Source organism: Gymnogyps californianus, chromosome 4 (assembly GCF_018139145.2).
Source record: "Gymnogyps californianus isolate 813 chromosome 4, ASM1813914v2, whole genome shotgun sequence".
Classification (NCBI taxonomy): Eukaryota; Metazoa; Chordata; class Aves; order Accipitriformes; family Cathartidae; genus Gymnogyps; species Gymnogyps californianus.
The window spans coordinates 37242379-37267391 of NC_059474.1; the positions used below are offsets into that span (position 1 = coordinate 37242379).

The following is a 25013-nucleotide window of genomic DNA, read 5'->3' on the forward strand; positions in this document are numbered from 1 at the left end:
TCAGTTGTTGCTAAGTAGCGCTTATCTTAAGCCATGTCCAGTGGTTAGCTCAGTTGGTTAGAGCGTGGTGCTAATAACGCAAAAAGGTTGCGGGTTCAATCCCCAAATTTCCAGTATATAAACTGGGGGAGTTGGCCGGGAGGCACGGATCACGGCTCGGGGTCTAACTGGGCATCGGTCAGCGGGTGGTGAGCAATTGCATTGTGCATCACTGGTTTTTTCTTCTTCCCCCCCCTTCCTTTTTTTGTTATATTCCTTTTCATTACTATTATTATTATTATATTTCATTATCACTATTGTTAGTATTATATTTTACTTTAGTTATTAAACTGTTCTTATCTCAGCCCACAAGTTTTACTTTTTTTTCCTTTCCTCCTCCTCACCTCACTGGGAGGGGGGAGGGGGAAGCGGCTGCGTGGTGCTTAGGTGCTGGCTGGGGTTAAACCACGACATCCCCCCTGTTTATATACTGGGCATGACGTTCCATGGTATGGAATACCCCTTTGGCTGGTTCAGGTCAGCTGCCCCGGCTATGCCCCCTCCCAGCTTCTTGCACACCTGCTTGCTGGCAGAGCATGGGAAACTGAAAAGTCCTTGGCTTAAGATAAGCGCTACTTAGCAACAACTAAAACATCAGAGTGTTATCAACATCATTCTCACACTAAATCCAAAACACAGCCTATACCAGCTACTAAGAAGAAAATTAACTCGATCCCAGCTGACACCAGGACACATGAGAATCTGCCTAGAGTGGGCAGATAACACTGGTGGCACTCACTGGTCGGAGGTGCCGGCCTTCTCTGAGGAGGCCCAGGTGAGCAGGGGAAACCAGGGGTACGCCCTGCACTCAGAGCCCTGCACAGCAGAGTGCGTGTAAGTGACTGCTGCACTGGAGAAGCATGATGTTTGTACTCTGTGCTATGTCAGCTTTTGTGCTGTCACTCGCATACGCATCACTCTCCTGTGCTTGATGTTTAACTTTTGCGTGGTGCAAACGAACGTGACAAGATACTTCCATCTGGCCTCGTGCTTCTTCATGGAGCAGGGAAGGAAGAAGGAAGGAGGGAGGGAAGGAGGGAAGGAAAGCCTTTTCGGGCAGGGACAGGCGCTCGTCAGGCGAGTGCCTCCCGGAGTGAGTCAGTACGCCAGGAGGCACCCTGAAGCCCGTGGGTACGAGGAGAAGGGGGGCGCGGGCCGGGGAAGCAGTGTGTCCCCACGCGTGCTTTGCTCTTCCTGCGAACAGCTCCGCTGCCCCGGGGAAGTTGCCACGCAGCAGTAAGTTTTCCCCCCTGGTGCTCCGCCGCTGGGGGAGTCCAGCCCGGCCCGCGCGGCTCAGGCACCGGCCCGCCGCCGGGGCGCCCGAAAGGGAGCCGGGGCCGCTAAAAGGGGATGGCCTGAGAGTGAGCCCCGTTCTGTTGGTGCGCCTGCGCACTACCTGCGTGTCTGTGGCCGTGACGAGAGCCCGCCCCGCGCTCACCCGCTCGGCCCGCGGGCGTCTCGGCGGGGAATGCGTGAGGTGGGGCGGGCGAGGGCGCTGGCAGCGCCCGGCACTCTCTGCCGGCGGTCCGGGGACTTTCCCCTAGGCGGGCGCGGGGCCCGTGAGGAACCAGTGTCCTCCGTGCGTGGCCTAGCGAGCAGGTCTTCAGAGCATCCCGGCGTTTCAATGGCGCCGCCGCCGCCTTATATGACGCGCCAGCCAGGAGAACCTCAAGGGCAGAGCGAAGACTCTTCGCCGCCCCGTTTCGCTTTTTACTGGTGTCCGCAGGCGGTGCACAGACAGGCGGCCGCTCGGCCACCCGCGGAGGAGCATGGCGCTCCCAGCTGGCCGCGATACCTGTCCCACTGAGGGCACCGCGCCGCCCCGGGAATGTATTAAGCAAATTGAGCGCCGCGGCTCCGCCCCCGAGGCGGGCAGCTCAGGCGGCTGCGGGGGCGGAGCCACGCCCCCCGCGCCGCCGGCGGCAGCGCCTGCGCGGGGCGGGCGGGGCGCAGGGCGGGAGGCGGGAGTCCCGCCGGCGGGACGCTCTAGCGCCGCCTTGCGGCCAGCGCCACCCGTGAGGCATTCCCGCGTCACTTCATTCCCCCGCGAACTGGAAAAAACGAGCTTTTGCCGGTAGCCCCCTCACTGGGTACGTACCTGGTAACCTGACGACAGCAACCGATTGGGCTGCTGTCCGTGAGGCACCAACAGTACGTCCTTAAGCTGTTCTAGCAGCCCTCAGAGGAAACAGGAGTCATTTTTGATGACTGCAATTTCCTGTACTCCCGCAGAAAAAACAGGGTCAGTTTTTCTTTCGGTTGGCCGGTTTCATTTGCCCCCGAGACAACTCTGCACGCCTACGGTGTTAGGGCATTTGTTCTAGCCGGTCCTCGTCAGCAAGGTCTGCCAATTACAGAGCAGCATCCCAATCGCTAGAGACCACAACAGTACCTGGAAGGGAGACCCAGAGGTTTTAGAACTGACAGGACTGCACAGAGACTTCTTGCCACAGCCAGTTCTTTGAAATTCTTTCTTTCTTCCTCTAGGGTTAATAGAATATTAATAAATTCTCATTCAAATACTTAATGCTTATTTACTTGTATGTTAGAATCTCCTTGTTGAGCTGCTTTCCATGCAGAATGTGAAATAAAAATAACACACTTCAACTTTCAGTTTCTATTAAGAGTAGCTACAGACTCATCCTTTAATGAATCACAACCAAACATCAAAGAGGAATAACATTCAAAAACTTTAAAAAAAGTAAGCTTAAGTCAGGACTTTAAAAAAAGGCATCTAGCACCTCAGCCTTTTAACACAGTTACCCTAACCCCCCCCTTGAGGTCAGTAAGTACTGTGAGCTTCGCTTTACAGATGGGAAACACAGGTTTTCACGTGGCAAGACATGCTGCAAAATTCTCAACCAGAAATCTGGAGATGCCCAAACTAACAGCTAGAAAAGCTGTACCTCAGAGGGCACAGCCCCGCAAAAACAGTCATTCGGTGTCTCCACCTGAACAGGGTGAGAATTTGAAAACAGATCTCGCGCTTCCTGGCGTGAATACCACAACTCCTAAATACAGCACGAAACTCGCTCTGCCCTAGAAGCGCGCACCAATTCTTAGGCTGTGTAAGACGCAATTTGATGCTCTGCGTTCCCAACGCCGGGTGGTGCTCCAGAAACACCGAGGGGGAACTCCTGAGAAACCTAACTAGAGCGAAGGGCGACCGAGGGCACAGAAGCACAGGGGTCAGACGGAGGAAGCTCTCAACCGGCCATCAGGAAGCGCGAGCGCCTTGCAGGCTTCAGGTGCTACGGACCGGACAGCCACAGCTGTTCAAAATCACGTAGGGTACAGTGTAACAACGCCATCGTGGTTTAGTCCCAAAATCACAAAAGAACTTGAAGTCTTTACGTGGACATATATACTACTGAGATCCCAGGAATTGCTATTCACTCCTGTAGTACTCGATCAACGGATCTGTCAGTCAAGTGTAAGGTCGCCACTAAATGATGCCAACTACTGTAATCGGACAAGATAAATTCAAAATAGCACTGAAGACATTATGTTTTTACAATTACATGTCATTATCCAATATATCAAAACATGCAGTTTGTGCAGGTATTTCAGTAACACTGAAAATAAAAGGTCATCTCCCACTTCCTTTGCTTCAAACCATTCTGTACATGGCGTAAAAATGTAGCAGAGGAAGGGCTCAGTTAGTGTGAATGCTTTACAATACACTGACTGTCTCTAGCAGACAGCAGCATCTTCATTTTGCTTATCTTGGTGTTACAAAAGTAGAAATAGATATTCTATAGGTCCACTCTTATCAGTCTTACAGTATTTCAGCTATGCATCCAAAGAAAACAACTCATCGTTGTGGGATTACACCTTGAAGCCACTCGAAGTAAAGCCTTTCTTAAGGTGTTGCAATGTTATTGAAATGGCTGGAATATTTAATAGCCAAAACCAAAGTACTATAAAAGCATATCCCAGAGGTTTTATTGTTTTAGTAGCAGTCAAAATATGCTTAGTATAGAAATCCATGTTTATTGAAAAAAACCTGTAAATGATATTTCACAATATAAATTAAATGCGCTGACAGAGTTTTGGTGGCTGAAGTAGCTGTGACTTGACTGCTAATTGATAATTTGCCAGTATGTTAAATGGGATCAGGGTATCATTTATATTGTGAGTGTTATGAAAACATCCCATAAAAATAGTCAACCAACTATTTCTCTCCTAGTATGAGCAACAGTGAACATTACAAGCAACAAGCCTGAAACAGATAATTCAACTTTTTGATTGAAATTTTTAAACAACTTTCAATCATTCAAGTATTATGGTCCCTATATACATACTTCTATGTGGCTAAAAAAGACATGGTAGACAATTGAGCACACTGCCATTAAATCGTAAGAATTACAAAATTGTCAGGTTTTAAACAGCAAATTGTACCTTGTTTAATTAAAAATAGAAGAATTAGGTAGACTATTTTGCAAATAAAACAGCACACTAGTGTGCGCTATATATTAAGGCATACCTTTAAATGCACACTTGTCATCTCTAACAAGTTTTATACAATTGCTACCAAGTGAAAGGACTATCATTGTCTTGCAAAACTGAGAAAGAAATACAAAATATCTGGAAGCCTACGTTTTTAAAGTACAAAATTAACCTTCAGTCCTTGTGTTGAAATACTATACACGGTACAAACAGCAATTCTCCCCTACAAGATCTCACGAGGATTTCTTAAAGCTGGAGGTAAATTCGAAGGTTTTGATTCTTCATCCAGAAGTACCAAATCTTCAATTTCTCTACCTTTGTATTTTCTTTTACATATCTTCACAATAACTTTCTTCTTGAGGAATAATTTCAAAGCTTCTCTTGAAGCAACCGCTTTGGCATTTTCCATACTTTTACCACAGCCAGTACCCAAGTAGACAGACTTGCACCTCAGTTCACAAACTATATTTTCTAGAGAGCTCTTATTTTGAGGCAAGTCTGCAAGTTCCTTCAGGGGAACAAAAGCAACATCTAACGTAGCTTTGACAGACTGAATAGATGAGTTTAGAAGTTCTGCGTGATTTACGTTAGGACTGAAGCCTCCGACAGCAACCAGTTTCCATGCTACAGCTTTGTATAGTCTGTTGAAAAAAGGTTGTCTTTCCTTTGCATCTTCGCTGGTTAACGGTTTGCACAAAGCCTTAGCAGGGCTTTCACCTGCCTGCGAGCCACTCTTGGAGGCAAGCTGTGGTGAAGCTGCCTGTGTGCCACCCTTGGAGGCCAGCAGGGAAGCACCTGCCTGGCCGCCACCCCGGGATGCCAGTGATGAGGGACCTTGCTGAGCGCCGCTCCGAGCGGCCAGCAGCGAAGCAGCCACCTGAGCGCTGCTCTTGGAAGTCAGCAGTGAGGATCCCTGCTGAGTGCCGCTCCGAGCAGCTAGCAGCGACGCAGCCACCTCGGCGCTGCTCTTGGAGGCCAGGAGGGAGGAGCCCGCCTTAGCAGTGCCTTTGGAGGCCAGCAGCAGTGAGGTGCCGGCCTGAGTCCCGCTCTTGGGGGCCAGCAGCAGCGAGCTGCCCGCCTGAGTGCCGCTCTTGGACACTGATGCTGGGGCACTCGCTTGGTTTTTGGAAGACAGCAATGTAGCACTTGTTTGCGGGGTGCTCTTGGTGGCCGCCGGCGCCGCAGCCACCTGTGGGGTGCTCTTGGTGGCTGCCGCCGCCGCCTGTGGGGTGCTCTTGGTGGCTGCCACCGCCGCCACCTGTGGGGTGCTCTTGGTGGCTGCCACCGCCGCCACCTGTGGGGTGCTCTTGGTGGCTGCCACCGCCGCCGCCTGTGGGGTGCTCTTGGTGGCTGCCACCGCCGCCGCCTGTGGGGTGCTCTTGGTGGCTGCCGCCGCCGCCGCCTGTGGGGTGCTCTTGGTGGCTGCCGCCGCCGCCGCCTGTGGGGTGCTCTTGGCGGCCGCTGGCGCGGCCGGTGGTGCCACCACCGCCTGCGGGGTGCTCTTGGTGGCCGCTGGCGCGGCTGGTGGCGCTGCCGCCGCCTGTGGGGTGCTCTTGGCGGCCGCTGGCGCCGCCACCGCCTGCGGGGCGCTCTTGGCGGCCGCTGGCGCGGCCGCTGGCACCGCCTCTGCCTGCGGGGCGCTCTTGGTGGCCGCTGGCGCTGCACTTACTGTAGTTTTCTTTTCAGGTGACGGCACAGTTTCACACTTGCTTTCCTTAGGTGGATTTGAGCAAGGCTTCTCTCCTTGCTCTTCAGATGAAGACGGATTTTGCTCAGTAGTATTTTCAGCATTAGCAGGTTTTCCTTCTGTTTCTCTGTCTGATGCTGTGACCATTTCTTGATTTGAACTGCAAGTTGACTGGGAGCTTTCTGGATCTTTGCTAGTACCTTTTTCCTGCTTTTTTGGCAATGTGCTCTCTGTTTCCTTTGGGGCTTCTGCCTTGGTCGTTTTCACATCCTTTCCAGTATCCTTAGAATCTTTGCTTTTCTCAACAGCTCGTTTCTTGGAGGGTTCCTCTACCCCTTCTGCAAAACAAGTAAAGTATGTTATCCTCTTTAATTTCTGCACTATGAAATATCCATCTAGAGGCAATTTATCAATTTTCTAAAAACTTCTAGCAATAATCTCTGCGAATTTAAAAGGTATATATTAAGAATACACCTTGAACTGTAAATTCAAATGTTAACCTACTATTTCAGAATATTTTAGTATTTTTGGACAAAAATCTAAAAATACTCAGGTGCAAGATTTCAGGTTTTGGTTTGGGACCCATAGGCAAGTATGTGTTTCTATTCTTAAAGTCCAAACCAAAAATGACCAAAGTACATTAAATAGACTATCTGACCTAAAAACAAAAAGAAAAGTGTATTTTGTCTACTAATATCATAAAAACATCTTTGAAAATAATACTTTAAGAACTTCTTTAAGAAACCAAGTTTCTCACAAAGCAATAACGTCTGACTAGAACTAAAGGCAAAGTAAGAAGAATACATTTAAGCTGGAGTACAATAGTCTACACAGCATTAAAAAAATAATCAGCTTAAAGTGCACCAGTTGTAGAAATTCAAAACAAGAGCTCTACATTACCAACAGAATACGTATGCACTACATCTATTTTACAGGTATTGTATGAAGAAAAAATAGCACAGAGAGGGGAAATGATTAACGAGGAATTTAAAAAGTAAATTATTTCGACTACTTTCTAAGCCCGAGGTAAACAGAGAACATTCAACAACAAGCATTTTCTAGACTCCTATGTATTGTCACAGCTATGATCTGCTAACCATTGCTACTTGATATGCCTCTTTTCTTCACCTTGGCAACCAGTTCATCTCTCGTGGTGCGGACAGGCGCGCCGGTCACTTGGATGCCTTCGGCCATTTCCAGCGCCTTCTCCATGACCTGCGGCGGGTACCTGGAGGGGCGACAAGGGGAGAGGAGAGGAGAGGAGGGGAGGGGCGCCGTCAGGCGGCCGCGCCGCGCCGCCCCCCGCGGGCCCCGCCGCCGCGGCCCGCACTCACCGGCAGCCCAGGAAGACGTGGTTGGCCCACACCATGGAGAGGGACACCAGGCGCTGGAGCTGGGCGCTGCCCGCCGCCGGCGGCTCCCCCACGTTGCGCAGCAGGAACTCCCGGCGGTGCCGCCAGTGGTGCTCGGGCTCGCAGGCCCCGCGCAGCGCCTCCGCCCAAGCCACCTCTTCCGCCGTCCGCCCCAGGGGCTCGGCCGCCGCCTTCCCCGCCGCCATGGCCCTCCCCGCCTCCCTCCTGCCGCGCCCGCCCCGGCTCCGCGCGCGGGGCCCTCCTCCGCCCCTCACAACGGAAACAACCGCTCCGCTCCTTCCGGCCGCGCGGGATGACCTCACAACCGGCGCGCGCGGCACCCCGCCGCCGCCCCAGGCTGCTTTGCGGTGCGCGAAGGGCAGGAGCGGGGGGGGGCGGGGGGGTCGTTTGTGCTGCCAACGGCCCGAGGGGGAACGGCGCGCGCCCCGACCCCGCCCTAACGGTCGGCGGGCGGCCGCGGGGCGGGGGGTCGGTGCCTCACGGCGCGGCGGGGCTGTGCTCGGGCGGCGGGAGGGGAGCCGGGACGGGGCTGCCTGCTGGCGATGGGGTGACAGCGAGGACGTCGCCCCTCAGACACCTCGCTTCCCGTGCCCGTTTGAGCGTACTCCATTATAGGCATTTTAATACGGCCCACGGATTGGGTTGGGTTTGGCTTTTTTTCTTTTTCTTTTTCTTTTTTTTTTTTTTTTTTTTAGCGTAGCTGAAGCCTGAGATTTCTCACAGTGCGCGTGTGGATACCGCACACAAATTGTTGCATTCAGGCTCATACTTAAAGGAGCATAAGCTTCTGGAGAGCTGCTCACGTGCCATCCTCAGCCCTTGAGCCTATGACAGACTGGCTGTTTCCCCATCCTTTTCTCAGATTTTTGGGGTGCTAGGGGAAAAGAGATGGCATGGGCATGGTTCCCCACTTTGTATTCTGCCTGGTAAAAGTGTGAACAAAAGTTCTGCTTACAGATTCATTCCAGCCTTGCTGAGGTCAGAGTTCATGCGATCAATTTGCGTTTTTACCTCCTTGGCGTGTGATAGGAAGGTAGTGGCAAGGAAATGGGTGGTTGTAGCATTTTGGAGGAGACATTAAATGAGGGGTTCTAAGTATGAGGGCTGCTGGCTACAAAGGGTTCAGATAGTTGCTCCTGCAACTCTGTAGGCTGTCTGTAAGTTGCAAAAGTTTACCCCAGAATTTGATTCAAAACCAGTTGGAGAATTCTGTGTGAAGAATTAATAAGCACGTTGTGAAAATACCACAAGCTTCAGTCTGCCGAGATGGTGCTTGCTGAATTAGTGCAACAGAGGAGAGAGTTTTGAATTCCAAAGGGCTGTCACGGGAGAGCTGTATTGATTTTTCCCCCTGAATTAGAAGTCTGTGTTTGCTTAAGTTTTCAATTTTTAACACCTAGATGTCATTGTGAAGTGAACTACAAGATAGATTGCATTTAAGGAAGGAGTGTTTCTCCTTAAGTGACTTTAACGTCTTATTTCATGGAAATTGTTATGTAGTGGTTTAACTTGTAGTACCTCTATGATGCAGAACTAAGTGATTAAGGAAACTAAGCCAGAAAAAAATAGTCCAATGCACCTTTGTTCTGTATCCATTGTTAGAGTGGAAGTGCTTTTCCTTCACTTTCTTGGTTAGCCCGCTGTTGTGGTTTAACCCCAGTCAGCAACTAAGCACCACGCAGCCGCTTCCCCCTTCCCCCTCCAAGTGGGGTGGGGAGGAGGAAAGGAAAAAAAAAAAACAACTCGTGGGTTGAGATAAGAACAGTTTAATAACTAAAGTAAAATATAATACTAACAATAGTAATAATGAAATAATAATAATAGTAATGAAAAGGAATATAACAAAAAAAGGAAGGGGGGGAAAAGAAAAAAAACCAGTGATGCACAATGCAATTGCTCACCACCCGCTGACCGATGCCCAGTTAGTTCCCGAGCCACGATCTGCCCCTCCCGGCCAACTCCCCCCTGTTTATATACTGGACATGACGTTCCATGGTATAGAATACCCCTTTGGCTAGTTCAGGTCACCTGCCCCGGCTATGCTCCCTCCCAGCTTCTTGCACACCTGCTTGCTGGCAGAGCACGGGAAACTGAAAAGTCCTTGGCTGAAGATAAGCGCTACTTAGCAACAACTAAAACATCAGAGTGTTATCAACACCATTCTCACACTAAATCCAAAACACAGCACTGTACCAGCTACTGAGAAGAGAGTTAACTCTGTCCCAGCCAAAACCAGGACACCCACGCAATGTTGTCTTGTGCATTGGCAAGAATAATAATTCAGTGACGGAGAGCGAGCGAACAGTAATGAGTGGGATGGGACCTGACAGACTCTCTATTGTTTTGTATTTGCATGTAGAGGAAGAAGAGGGCAGAAAGTTTGTATACTCTCTGGTGTGGGTGTCTTGGAGCAATGGGTTTGTTTAGAAACAATGTCAGAAGGTTTAGAAACAGCACTGTGGCCACCCCCAGCGTAGTGTCACCCATGTGTTTCCAGGCATTAGTTGTATCAGTCCTGCATGTGGTTATCTAGTAATGTAGGCTCAAATATATGAGGGGCGTGATCTGTCACACGAGGGTTTCCACTTAGAAATGAGGTGGGCCTGTCTCCTAGACCTCTGAGTCTGTGATACCACGATTCTTGACTTCACGATCAATACAGACCCTAGAAGGGAAGGGTGAACGGAATCCCTGGCAAACAGGTTTGAGTTTGCACTCAAGCTGAGATTGTCCATGCTGCCAGCCTGTTTGTTCACACTCTTCAATGAAGCAGTTTGCTTTCTGACGAAGCCAGTTGGGACTTGGCCCGGGCTTGAGATCTGCCCCTCAGGGACAGCAGGAATTCAGCCAGGCCTGAGTAGCTGTAGCAGGACTGCCTGTACTCTTGCAGAGGCAGCAGAGCAAACAGCACAGCCTTGAATGCCCTGTCCTCCTCCACAACCATCTGAGCTGTGAAGTGAAGCAACTAAGGACCAGTCCATGTTGAGCTGGTCATATACCAGTTAAGAGTAGGAGCTGGGGAGGGTTAGACTCCAGAGGGTGATAGAGGCATCCTGTACACTCAGAGGGATCCCCAGAAGTCATGTTCTGATGTTGCTGGGTGAATGACAGCTCCTGATGCCAAACATCAGAGGTAGGCCTTCACATCTCAGAGTTTTGTGTCTGCTCTTGGTCACCCTATGTGCATAAGATTATACGGACTCACCTGTGAGTCCTGGGCTCCTCCAAAAGCATCGTTCTCGGGAGTGTTGGAGACTCAGCACAGCTACAGAGCCTAATACATTATCTGGTCCTAGTGTGGCTCGAGGACTGATTAGAACAACTTTTTCGTGCCCAATTTTAGAGAACAAATGAACTGAGAACCATTTCACCTCTTTGCCCGCTGACCATACATGTGAACACAAGCATAGGTGACAGCTGGAGAAAAGTCAGAGGACAGTCCTGCGCACTTCTGGAATGGCTCACAACAGTGTTTGGCTGTAGTGAGCAACTTCGGTGATCTGGTACCTTTTGGCGCCTTATGCTGTTAATTTTTGGTTAATTTTCTCTAATGCTTGTTCTGCATCGACGTAGCCTTGTTGTTGGTACAAAGATGACTTAAACCAAAATCAAGCCTTTTGTCTTCCCTACCTGTTTTTTCCAGACATATTCTTTCTACTTTATTATTGTGTGCTTGAATCATACTGGAAACAGGCTAGATCGCAGCCCCGGAGCATGGGATGTCACGCATATGCACGCACAGACAAACATAGGTGTATACCCGCAATGCTCTCTGAGCACTAGAGACATACTGTGCTGTGTCTTGGGTTGATCAAACAAGTGCATGTAGTAGAAAAGAGAGAAAAACACTGCTGTTAATTTTAAAAAAGGAAACAAGTAGCGTTTTCATTCTCACCAGGAAAGGCAATTTTGAAGTTAAACACCTCATTGATGGTGCTAATACTGTGCATTTAATTTTCAACATTGGAAGAAAAGAGATGGTTTTGTTCCCACTAGGGAAGGAACTTCTAAATGCCACATTGATAGTAGTGTTGTTAGAGTCATTTGGGGCTTGATAACAGCTTCTTTTGGCAAGATGTAACTAAAATCTCAAGGTGAATCATTCCAGTGTCTAGAATCATAGTACTGCACCTGCACTTCCTGTATAATAAAGTTTATTTCTGCCTTTGTAAACCAGTGAATTATTATTTCCTTAAAGTCAAGTCCTGCTGAAACACAGAGGGCAGTAGCCCCATTGAGTACAATTATGTTCTGTGCAGTTAAGGTTAATATATAGTGACACTCTTTATTCAGCTTAATATGAGAAGTGTGCCCTTAACATCACAGCAATGCAAAGATAAAGCTCAGAGTTATTGCCGCAGAAAGGCAGTAACAGTGGGATCTTACTGGCCTGGCACAATAAATCCTCTGAGCACCATCTGTAGGGTGGTCCCTGCTATAAGCAATAAGTAAACACTTGAGAGCTCTGGCTTAAGTTCATTAGAAATGCAGCTTGAAGAAGGATGGGGAAGAGACATTTTGCTGTTTCCTAAGATAACGTACGTGTTCTGCTGGAGCAGATCGTTGAAGGTCTTCTAGCCAGGCAAGGGACAGCACTTCCAGCGAGACGTGACTGCATGTGCCAAGGTAGCCAGTCATTACTGTTCAGTAAACTAATCCTTGGAATAAAAGAAAATACTTGCTAAAAGGGCATTAATGACTATGTAGGCATGTCAGTGGAAGGGAAGTTTACACAGAGTAAATCTGTGTTTTTATTTCACCACAGTTATGCAACTGTTGTTATCCTACCGTAAGCAGCTCTGTATCATCCACTCTTCTGAGGTTTCTCAACTGAGGAAAATGTATTGTGTAATTGCAGTGGATAAAACTAAAGGTAAAAATGAAGAGCTTAATTAATAATTGCTTTCCTTTACACATATGTGCTCTTATTACTAGCTTAAATACTATTTTGCATTTAGTAATATGTTATACTTGAAATATACAACAGTGCCTACAATAGGGTTGTCAGTTGTTTTCCTTTGAATGAGGTTGTTAAGCTTTAACTACAGCTAAAGATAGCATACCACTTGCTAAATTTTGCTTGCTAAACTATGCTTTAGGTAGCACGCTTGCTAAATGTCCGTGGCTTGGTGTGAAATTTTCCATACTGAGGATGGAAGTTTAGGATGACTTTACTACTACCAAACATGATCTAAGAACAAAGGCAGGAAAAAAAGGGCTTTGTCTAGGATAAAATATTGTGGAGATCTTATCTCTGAAGTGCTTAAATGCCTTTATGCTCTAGAGCAGACTTGGAATTTGTCACGAAAAACTGAATTGGGAGGGGAGTGTCTGATCTTCTGACTACACTTGGCATAATTTATAAGCCTTTGAAGAAATGAATTTTCCACATTCCTGACTTAGCATGTGTCCCCACCATCCTTGCTGTTACTGCAGTCAAGTCTACTTGACCCAAAAGAGACGTCTCTTTGCCACTATGGACTGGGGTGGGTCTCTGGACTGAGAGTGAGGCTATGGAGACCATCCCCTGTGCTCCCAAAAAGCTGCTGTTTTCTCTTCTTCACAGGTGCTTGAGTGTGTCTCATAGGAATGGTGAGGGGACAAGGACCTGACTGAGGGGAGGGAAACAGTAAGTATGGAGGTGGGAGATACCGTGAGACTGAAACTACTAGGGGGTAGAAAAGCTTAACATGAGAGTAATAGGGATAGGATACTGGGATTAGGTGAGGAAGGAAATTAAATTCTCAAGGAGAAATGAAGGAGAACGAGTTCAAGGGAAGGGGACAAGTACATATAGATGAGGAATCGGGGGGGAACTGTATGCCAGGAGCCTAGGACTAAGAGAAATGAGAGAGGATAGATGTGGAAGCCAGTGAGGAAACCAGAAGAATGAGAGCACATTGGTAGAGCAGACAAAATCAAACAGAATCAAGTCTTGACCCTGAGCAAAGGGACAAGCTGTGATGGGAAGGGGAACATTGACAGAGGAACCACTGGGATTTGAACAGAGACTTGGAGAAAGGAAAATTAAAACTCGGTGAGCACAGAGACATTAGCATTTCAATGTTTTTTTCCATTGCAGTAGGCATCTGCTAGGGTAAGTAAGACCAAGAAAATATTCTGCCGTTCTAATTTAGTGTAAGATATTTTCTTGCCTTTTCTGTGTGCTATAAAGGAACAAAAGAGGTAGAAATCCATCTTGCAAGCCACCTTTAAAGAGTTTTTAGGTAGGAAGCCTTAGGCCTTTGGCAGACAGCTCTACCCTAGAGTTGGAAAAAGCAAGAAAACAGCCTTAGGAATCTTAATGCAAATATTGGCATGAGTTCATTGTAATTCAAGAGGATTCAGGAAAGCACTAAAAGGGCAAGGAGGTCTTATCTGAAAAAAGAATCTATTATGAGGCTATAACATACTGAACTTTTATTTATGTTTGTGCATATATATGTATACAACACATACGCATGTCTACATACACACACATATGTAATACAATATAGATATGTGTGAATATGTTTTAAAAATACTTGTATTATTGAGAGTGTAAGCACCTACAAATCTAGATACCTCTGCTCCTTCAGTCAAACTGTTCATGCCTTGGAGGAAAAGAAGAATTACAACTAATATTTTATTGGCTTGGGTTGTGGATAGGTGCATTACACAAATGGATGCTATTAAATCTTTATACCATGCTGTACCAGTATGAATTTTGTATGTGCTACATATTTTGCAGACAGAAATAACTATTTTAGAAATGATATAAGGAGCTTTTCTGAGACTCCAGGCAACAATGTCAGATCTAATGTGAATTATTGCTATTGAAAATCATGGTTCTGTTTTTCATTATTGTTATACCAATATCCCTGACAACCTGCAATTTACCTGGTACGAACAGCACCTCCTGAAAATATAGAGCTGTTTTGTGTGCTGTGGTATTTTTGTATATCCTCCCTGTGCATAGGAGTGATATTTCACACTAATTCCACTGGATGGCACTGAAGGAGACAAGATTGCATGGAAATATCTCCAGCAGTTGAGTGTAACTCTAAAAAGTGAGAGTGGCTTACTTTTTCATTCCGTTACTGAAATAGACAAATGTGGACTCATTTTCCATCCTGATGTAATAATTTGTCTTCAAAACCAGCTCTTAAACACTCCTAGCTGTAGCTCTAGGTTTTGACAGTAGCAAAATTACAGTGGAGGCAGAGTCAAGGATTCTGAATCTGAATATCCCTTCTCCCCTCAAAAAGGTAAAGACTAAAAGATGCGGCTTTGGCCCATTCTGGATTCTTATGTGAAGGTTTACAAAACATCTAACGAATTTTTGGTCCCTGTCCTCCATGGCAATGCTGTCAATACTGGACACTTCTACCATTTTGAGCAAGTGCAATTATGGTAGCTTTTAAGCTCATTTGAGAAAACTACATAGGAATTCATTCAGAATTAAAAGCTTCCACCTGTTTAGGAAAGGCCGTATAGTGTTTCAGAGAACTCCTGACTTGAAACTCCATCTGCAGTCCCCACACAAGGACCCCTGTTTTTTCCTGGGTAGGGACTTTGTGATCCTGCCTGGAAGGCACACAATTACTCTCTGTCAATCAGACCCATAACCTGGGAGTCATCTTTGACTCCACTCTCTTTTTTTGACCTGTTTATCTTGATGTATATGAATTTTGTTTCCTTTTCTTCTCCAAAGTCTCTTCTTATCTTTGTCCACATCACAAATGTGCTTTTTTAGGCTTTTGTTATTTCTCATCCTGCTTACAACAGCTTTTTTCCCTATGCCTGGCCTGACCTGACCTGTCAAAAAGGTCCCTTGAAACACTATTCTTGCACTTACCTCCCTGGCCTATTTCTGTGGCTCCTTTTTGTACTTACCTCTTTAGTATATCTCCATAGATTTCCCTGTCTCTGCAAGCCCTCTAGCCCTCTGAGAGTGCAGTTTGACAATTTTTTTGGCAGCTGTGCTGGTCTAAGACAGTCTCTGCTCCTGTCTCTTTGATATGCCTGCCAGTTTGCTGGCATAGTGGTGTTCAGCTGTGTGGTAAACCAGATTAGGAACCTGATTTGGCTGAAGAGCAGCATGGGGTAGGGAGGAAAGGCACCTTTCTCAACCAGCTTATTTCTCCAATCTAGTCTATCAGGCAGCACTCCTGCTGGTGCAGCTGAGGGGTTGGGTCTGGGGCAGAGACAAGTGGTGAGAGACGCGGGGTTGCAGAGCAGCAATGGCTTATGCTGGTTTATGTAGTGGTGTTGCTAGCTGTTGAGCCGTGACCTGATTTTGATGATAGAGCTAAGCCAAGCTAATAGCTAGCTGCTGCGGAAAGGGTAGTGCTGCGCCTCCTTCCTTACCCCTTGTCCTGGGTTGGTTCCTGGCACTTCCCTTGTGCCAACACTGGTGCTTATCTCACCCAAGTGAGCCAGTTGTGGGAGCTAACCCGGCACAGAAGCATTCACTTCTTCTAAGGGTTTGCCTGGCTGTTCTGCCAAGTGCCCACGGAGCCCACCCGCTCAGCAGCAGCTGGGTGCTCTGTCAGCTCAGCTGCGTTCTCAATTGCACCACAACACTTCACAACTTTGCCTTTTCCTGTCATCCGCTGTCCTCTTCTCTCTCAGTCTCCATATCTACTCCATCTGCTTTTCTCATAGCTGTGTTAATGATGTCCTTTTGGTCACCTTCAACATATGGAATACCCTCCCTGAAGCAATTGCTGCATCCTTCAAATCTCTCAAGATTTCTTCTACCATGACACATATGGTAAACTGCCAGCTGATAGTGCCCAGTTTAGTTGCTTGTAGGAATTTTGGATTTCATTACTACACTTAATGTGTCCATGTATTACCTTGAAATGGGCATACTCTATCAGTTTATTTGAGAAGCTAAAAGGGATTAAACTGCCACAGAATCTTTCTTTTGGAAAACAAAAATTCCCAAAGCTATGCCCTGAAGGAGATGTACTTCCCTAAGGTCATATATAAATACCAGAGGCTGATTTTCTGTTGCTTCACACCTTGGATCATCATTCATGCTTGTGCAAATGAACATAGCATTGCTACTAAGCAGTTTACAGTAACATCTTACAGAATTGTAAATTAGTGCCCCAGAGACAAGATAGCAGAGAGTCAGCGCTTATATGAGCAGCTGAGCATAGAGACTTAGGGATTTATTTTCACCTAGTTGTTTTTGTTGTTTGGGTTCTTTTTAGACACATGTAGAAGCATATCCTAAACATATTTTATCCTAGTATTTGGGTATGCTAAGCATTTTTTCCTCTTCAGTTAAATAGAAAATGTATGGAAAAACAGCAGTGAGTGAAGCTTCACATTGCCTTGGAAGCAATAAAATAAAATTATTTGTGTTTGCTATTTAAAAAAAAACATGACAGAGGGCACCTCTACACCATGCAACAGAGCGCAGGCCTTAACAGAGCACATACTCATCGAGTTACTTGCAGAATAGGAAGCAGCAGCTGTAGACTTGCATATGAGTGCTGCTGCACCCAAAGTACTTAACCCTGTTGGTAGGTGGTGCTAATTAGGTTGGACATGGTGCTAATTAGGTTAGATACAACACTGTGGTCATGCAAATACACAGTGCCTGTGACTCCGGCTCAGACCTGGCTGGAGGATTCCGCACATACTGCTGCATCAAGCCATATGTGTGCATCCAGAGAGAGAAATTGTTCGCCCGTGGCCTCTTGTTCGTTACCCCTGTAGGGTTTAGCTGCAGTAACAGATGCATTTGCCACATACAGGTGTCAGATGTGGCTTTGTGCCAGGGATTACCTCCCTCTTGGTAAAAACAGAAGATGCCCTTTTAAGTGTATATTTCAGGCTGTGAGTTGTTGCTGTGGAAAAATGGACATCCAATGTAGCAGCTTCTTAAAACTGTTCTGTTTTCTTAATTAAGACCATAAGTACTGAGAGGAGCAGGAAGGAAAGGGATGGTAATTTTTTCACCATAACTTTATAGAAATTGTGAATCTACTGGAAGGTCATGGAAGCAGACAGCAGTATGGCAAAGAGCAAAGCACAGTCTCCTCCAGTACATTTATCAGGAGACCTACCTTCCCCCTTCAGCGAGACAAAGCAATGTTTCAGGTTAGAGATACAATCGTGACTACAGCATAAATTCTGTGTCTGTGTAACTGGGTGGCAAGTAGATTCCCAAAGCACTGACTGCAGAATTGCTGTCTCTTCAAATAACTGATTAATATATCCATAAACATAGCATTCTTTCAAAATAATTTGAAGATTCAAGTTGATGTTTGTATGAAGGCTGGTGCTTTTTAGTAAGAAAAAGGTAAACTGAAGAAGCAAAACAAAAACATTGTTTAAGAGGCAGTGTTCAGAATGACCTATGGGATGGAGGGTAATAGAACATCTTTCTCCCCTTTTGTGTTTTTTAAAGGATCTCAAGTAGTCATTTTGGCAACTTCTCTCTGTTATTTCGTTTCCATTTGACAGACAGATGAGATAGAGGTTTTATTAGAATGTAGTGAACCATCAATAATTAGCCCATGGCAAGTCAGCAAGGAACTATGCAGCATAATATACTTGGGCATAATGGATTAAGATTTGACACCTGTGAAATTATGAAAATGATGAAAATTAATAGCTTCTTGATATTGGAATGGTTGTTCCTGGTGTTTTCTAAATTGTTTAATGTCACAGGGAGGGATCCGGTTCCCTGAAGATTTGAGCAATCATTGTAAACTTTATAATGTCGTCAGCGTATTTTTTTTATCCAAGGTGTGACAGTGATAGTAAGCACACAATAGCAGGAACATAGATTTTTAAAAATAATATTGCTAAGCGAAAGGCACACACAGAGTAAGTAGTGAAGAAAACGAAGTTGGATATTTTTTTCTTTTTTTTTAATCCTTTTTGATGCTATCTTCAGTTAGGTTTTTTCCCACTGTGTCTGCCAGGAAAATTTATGCATGCACAGCTAGATATCTCTGACTTTTAAAGTCATGGCACTTAGCAAAATGCTTTTAAAGAGAGACACACAAAAGCCAACATTATCCATGAAAATTACGTAAATATTTATAGGCAGTATATGTTTGATTTCTGGCTTGTTTTTTTTTTTTATTTAAAAAATCCATCTGCTGCTAGCAGATGATAAATATTTAGATCAAGTTTGTGCCTGGGATACGAGGGCACTATTTCTTCCAGAAGGGACATTATAAATTTGATACTGTAGGCCCAGCCTCAGTTCCCCAATTCAAACAGCATAGCAGGCACTCTGTTGGGGTGCATTCGTAGACTTGTAGGAAAAGGCTTCCTGGATGGAAGGCTGTAAGCAACCTTAGTCATCATTTTGCTTAATCTCCTTCAGGAGTTTTCCTAGAGGCTGGACTGAAGTATGTCTCCTGGGAAAATACCTCATTTTGCCTTAAAGACTCCAAGCAATGGTGACTCTACCACCTCCCCTGGTACGTTGTTCCAGTGTTTAGTTACCCGCACTGCTAAGAAATTGCATCTTATTTCAATCTCGAATTTGTCTAACTCCAGTTTCCAGTCATTAGATCTTGTTACGTTTCTGTCTGCAAGACTGAAAAGCCCCCCCCCTAATATCAAGTATCTTTTCCATATGTATATATCTGTGCACAGTGATCCAGTCACCACTCTTCTCTGATAGATTTAATAGATTTCTTAAACCTTATACCCTAGAGATTGTTTTTCAACCTCTGGATCATTTTTGCTGCCCTCTGTCTGAATTTTTTCTAGGGTTTACATTTCCTTCTTGAATCATGGGCACTGTTTTTTCTGATGCTGTGTGTAAAGCAAGGTCACATCCTAATAGTAATTTCCTTTTTTCATACAGCCAATAAACAGTTATTGTATATTACAGCTGACATTTGCTGGATACATTGCATGTATGGATAGATTGGTAGATACAGTCCCTGGAATTGTGGAGGTGTGACACTTGCACTCTGAACGTGTGTTCGCATTACCTAATGTGTGCTGTGAATGAAAGGAACAGTGCCTGCCAGATCTTCTGTCATATTATGTCCCTTTTTGCTACCTTAGATGATACATAAATCCTACTAAAACATACAAATTGTCATCTCACATTTTCTAAATAAAGAGGGAAAGGCTATGTTGTAAAGAGTGAATTTTGTCCTTCCTGTAGGAGGGGTCCTACATTAGGAAGAGAAGCAGAGGAACTATTCTACTGCTGTGCTCAGAGTAGAAGAAATAAGGGAGGAATAAGGGCAAAGAAGCACTGAGAGAGCGCAGTGGCAGTCTTCTGAGAAAGCTCGGAGTGACTGCTTTCCTGGACAGCAGGAGAGTGGAAATAGCACCCGGTTAGGTGTTTTCCCCAAGAAGAGCTGAAATTTAACAGAGCTGCCTGGCTTAAGTCTGGACACATGAAAAACTGGTTAGAGAAACATTGTCATTAATAGCTTGTGCAGGTTTAAAATACACTTATTAGTATAGTTTATTTAGCACATGTACAAAACCTGCTGTGAGTACTGGTGTATGGCTTTTAATTCCTGTAGTAGGGAATTATAAAATCACAGAAATGTTGTTTGGGAGGGATGTCTGGAAGTCATCTAGTCCAGCTCTGTGCTTGAAGCAGGCTATCACCAACACTTGCTCAGGAATGGACCTCCTTGGAACATCTGAAAATTTTGTCCACAGCTCCTCCAACTCCTTATCTGCTACGCCTATCCGCTTCTTCTTGTTCTGCCATCACGCAGGCAAATCTTGTTCAGCTCTAACGTGAACTCAATCAGGGAACACCTCTGGCTAAAAAAAATGTTTGTTTTTTTTTCCAGACTTCTTGAGTTTAATTAGGTCCTTGATCCTGTCCATCACAAGGCTGTATGACTATGGGTGCTGGCACACAAATGGTACAGGAGCAGATATGAGCATTCAAAGGGAACTGCTTATGCAGCACAGCTTTCCAATGCAACCACACAACTCTAGCAGTTTGCCAGTGCAAAAAAGTGAGGTCGTTCTACTTCTCCCCCTCCTCCTTGGCCGTGCATTTCCACTTTTCTGGTGGCCATGGCAAGCTAAACTAGAGGAAAACAAACCTCACCATAAAAAGTGAGTAGTTATTGAATGGTTTATTGAGTAGCAGTGCCAATTGGGGCAGACTTGTATGGAACTGCTCCTTTCAGTGGCAGCTGGCCATTTGATTGGCTTTGCTGCAATGAGAAATTTCATCTCTGGAGTGCAGTTTCATAGCAGTTTATCCTTATCTAAGTCAGAGCTATCATGGACCTCCTGGTATTTGTGCAGCTGAGCAGTAGGTCGGTCCAGGGAGCTTTGCAGCCAAGAACTAAGCTTGCCAAAAAAAAGAGCTGCTCATTCTCGACTGGTTTCAGGGAGTTGATGTAGCTGAAAATGAATCACTATTTTATACAGTGAGTTTTCAGCCAAACTTGCGACCTGATCTGATGCAGTGTGCTGGTACATGTGGTGAGAAGGGGAAGGGAGAAGGGCTGGATCGTGAATCTGTGTCCTTAGACACTGACAATGTCCATGATTTCACTTGTTCTTTTCCTGAAGCGCATTATTGAGGTGACTTTTTGTGTTCACAGTGGGTCTTAAGATTATTATAAGATGTTGAAAGAGGCCTGTTGTGTATGGAGGCATGCGGAGTCAATATTCTGTGGATCATTCTGGACTCAGTGATTATTGAATGACAGCTTGTGTTTGCAGGGACTGACTCAGTGACCCAGATGGTCTCTTCCAGTCTTAAGTTTCTAGCAGTATCCTTCCTAAGAGCACCCTACTGTTAAAACTGTTGAGAACTAATTTTTCTTTACCCTGTATTTTACTTCAACCACTTTCTAATTTGTTGCATTTGCTACTATTCCGTCCTTCACTACTGTGTTTCTTTAACAGCAGAGTGAGAGAGAGCGAGCTTTTGCTCTGAGCTGTGCTAAAGATTTTCCCCAAATGCAGCCATTAGAGACCAGCTGCCGACAAAACGGCACAGGCATTTGATTTTTTCCACAGTGTTACATTTTGAGCTCCTGTCTGCGGTAATTAATTAGCATCATTGCTGAGCTGACTCCCTACGGGACTGCATGATCATTAGTGCCAAAGCCAGGAAGGGAGCAGGAACTCCCAAACCCCTGAGTAGGCTACTGCAGCAACTGTTGTCATTTCAGGAACATTTCAAGTGACACTGGTGGAAAAGATTCACTGTCTCATCCATATGAGGGGCTTGCCCAGATTCAGTTAGGCTGCTGGCTGGGATCAGGCAAATCTACTTCCTGGGCAAGGTTTTGTCAGAGGCTATCTAAAACCCGAAGGGTTGCTCTCAGCTAGTTCATCTTCATTTTCCTGATATGCAGAGAGAATTATAGAAGACTTGAGAGACATCGGGGTACAAATCAATGATGATGTACAGTACTGGGCCTGCTGTGCCAAAAGCTAGCCCAGAACCAAAAATCTGTCAGCTAAAAATCAAACTTAAGTCCAGTAGAGACACAGCTGAATCCAAACAGGCCAAAATGAAAGTGCTGGCACGAAATTAAACAACTTCCTTCAGGTGCAGAAAAACAGCAGACACTGAGAGTATTTACAAGTCGCTTTTATGAAATGTTTTTTGTAGGCTTGGGATGCAGTGTAATATAGTTTAATCTCTTCTCTCATCCCCCGTGCCTGTTTCAGAACAGAACAAGAAATTTAATCCAAACAAAGGATTAAGAAATTTCAATAACTGGACTACTGCCATTATCCAGACAATGAGCCAGCTCTTTAAATGCTTGTTCTTGATTGAATTGAAGTCAATGACTACATCAGAGGGAGCTGAATTGGAATGCAGAAAAGAGAAAATGAAATCTAGAAGAGCTACACAATTATTTTACCTATTACGCCCTTCCAGCAATGCATCCCGTAAACAAAGCAGCTCTGAGAAAGGATCTCTCCTCACTGGAGAATAAGGTTAGGGACAACTTTTGAGAGATGGACAGAGGAAAGAGAAATGAGATTTAATATAGATAAATGTAAGGTAATACACCTGGGAAGAAATAATAATCATTATATATACAAAATCAGGAGCTGCTGTTTAGAAAACAGTAATAGAGAAGAAGGCCTGGGAGCAATGGTTTATAATTAATTACTGCAGACAGGAACTCAAAATCTAACACTGGGGCAAAAATCAAATACATTCTTATTCTGGGCCAGCACCAGAGGTTTGTTTCTACAGTGAGTGCATGGAGATCATTTACACAAACAAGAGGGAGCTGGCAACAACACAAGCGAAATATTAAACTTATGGCTACCATGTAATTCATTTTACTTATGGCTAGAGCCTTGACTGCTGATACCATAAGCACAAGCTTGTGGTTTTCTATTTGCTGAATACAGTAAAACAATAAAATAAATTGTCTCCAAGATGCAAACTCCTGATGAGTTTGTAGAAAGGTACTTTCTCTTTTCTTGTCCTCATATTTAAATGCAGAATAGTGGCTTAAAAGTGATCAGATTTAATCTAGTCAAGGTTGAGGAAACAAACCCCTTTCTTAAAGAAAAACACTACAGCTGAAAACAGTATAGAGAGAATTAAGACAATGTAACCATTCCATAATTCAATAAGAGGGAATCTGTTGGTAAGAAATGAACACCAAATGTAGAGCTATGCTTTTATTTAGGTAAGAAGTGTTGCTTGAGAAATGCATTTAGCAGATAATGAACAAAGATATCAAAACTATCTGTGTTCCACCAAAGACCAGATGAAACATTACTATGCTGAGAAGACAGTGTCATGTGAAAGCCTGCCAGACAACCCAGACGGAGTGTCATAAAGAACTGTCTGATTGCAAGACCTGATGGCTGCGTATTTAGAAGTTCATAGACTTGTAGATCAGAACGAAACACAAATTGATTCTAGTCCTAGAAAAGGAAAGGGGGAAAACCCTAACAAGGCATAGGATGCAGAATATTAAAGATTTACAGGACTATTTCATCTTGTTAGTGCGGTGAGCTAGTAGCACAGGGTAATCCTGTCTTTGATTCCTTACAGGCCATGCTGGAAAGGTGGCACATCTCCCCACTATAAGGCAACCTTGGGGTGGTACTATTTCTTCCCAGGCTGGATACAGCTTGGGCTCAAACCACCAGGCTGTATGCAGGCACAGAAGGAGGCACTGATTATACCAGGGCAACCTTTTCTCCTCCTGGGAAAAGGATGATGGATCATTTCTTAGAGCCCTATACCTCAAAAAGCATTTGTTTTGATAAGTGCAAAACCGAGTAACTATTTTTTAAAAGCAGCAAAAAATATGGCAAGACTATATAAAAGCTTTCAAAATTGAAATTTCATCTTCCATCTGAGAAGGCAGATAAAGCTACCTAATTAGTCAGGGAAGGGTCACTCCCTTTCTCCCCACAGCCTCCAGAGGATAAACTCCAGATAAGCTTTTCAGAGACTGCAGAGGGTTTTAGTCTGTGAAAAGAGGTTTGGAGCACACAATAATTAGCAGCTCACAGCTGAATTTTGCTAGCTGTCAGAGTATTCTTTGCTGTCACTGCATGAAAGTACTCCTGTAGGTCTCCCGAGTCTCCCTAAACGTGTGCTGTAGTCTGATTTGTCCACATGGAACTTTTTAATATAGAATTTGGTCAGTGTACAACACTTAAAGGCTTACGGCAAATCCCTTTTCCCTGGCAGAACACCACCCGGACAGAATGAGAAAATAAAGGTTTTTTTCTTGGACAAAGCAGGAACTGCTTTACTGTTTATGCTATACCCAGACCCTTACAATCCAGGGGAATTCAGTATGCTGGGAGAATCCATGGGTAGCCTGCTAATCCAAATCCACATCTTTTGTATCCCCAAATCAGTGCTCAAGAGCTCTGGCAGGAGACAGGCCTTTTCTTAAGACTCATCCTTCATCTCTGCTTGCTCAGTTTTAAGTTCCAATGGGAAAACTGTAGAGACACTGGGAGAAAGACAGTAACTATAATGCAATTGCTTTAAACTTAATTGAGGTTCACCTCTGTTTTAAGAAAGCAAACACCAAGAACTGTCCAGTTTACCTGAAGTTCAGCATGTGCTTAAGTGTTTCAGGACTGACGCTGTTTCTCAGTGAGTCTTCATTACTGCTGCTTTCCAGACTGTAGTCTCAGATTTGTATGAATTTCTTACAAAATATTTCTAACCGTTAATTACAGGACACTTAATGGTAGGATGCACTTGTGCTGGCTCTTGTCTCATCCAAACCAGCTGTTCAAGTTGTTGATTTGTGGGCTCTAGTCTGTTTTCAACAGTTGATTTCTGTCCTGTCTTTCTTTTTATCTTTTTCAGGTATGTCTTGCTTACCTTCTCAGCTCCCATGGCCTCCTGCCTCCCTCCCCACCAGAATAACCTGCTGGGAGCTATGTGCATAACATATGTGCACTTAACAACACTTTCATTGTCTTTCAATCCAATTGCAAAGGTCATTTTCTTGGCTCATTGTCCCAGTCCTGTCACCCCTCTTTTTTGTACAATGCCA

The 25013-nt window shown here is 45.1% G+C and overlaps 1 protein-coding gene across 1 annotated transcript; it reads right to left on the bottom strand.

The window, feature by feature from the left end:
- Positions 1-2665: 2665 nt before the first annotated feature.
- On the bottom strand, positions 2666-7733 carry CDKN2AIP (CDKN2A interacting protein). The gene is made up of 4 exons (XM_050896375.1): positions 7510-7733; positions 7273-7403; positions 6065-6513; positions 2666-5890 (listed from the first exon to the last, which is right to left on the bottom strand). Exons 1-4 carry the CDS (start codon positions 7731-7733, stop codon positions 4712-4714), a joined length of 1983 nt encoding a protein of 660 aa, XP_050752332.1. The 3' UTR covers positions 2666-4711.
- Positions 7734-25013: the final 17280 nt, after the last annotated feature.

Coding starts and splice junctions, on each gene's coding strand:
- CDKN2AIP (XM_050896375.1), bottom strand. CDS start 7,733: ATGGCGGCGGGGAAGGCGGCGGCCGAGCCCCTGGGGCGGACGGCGGAA. Junction 7,404..7,509: donor CACGTCTTCCTGGGCTGCCG/GTGAGTGCGGGC, acceptor TCGCCCCTCCAG/GTACCCGCCGCAGGTCATGG. Junction 5,891..6,064: donor CCAAGAGCGCCCCGCAGGCG/GTGGCGGCGCCA, acceptor AGCACCCCACAG/GCGGCGGCGGCGGCAGCCAC.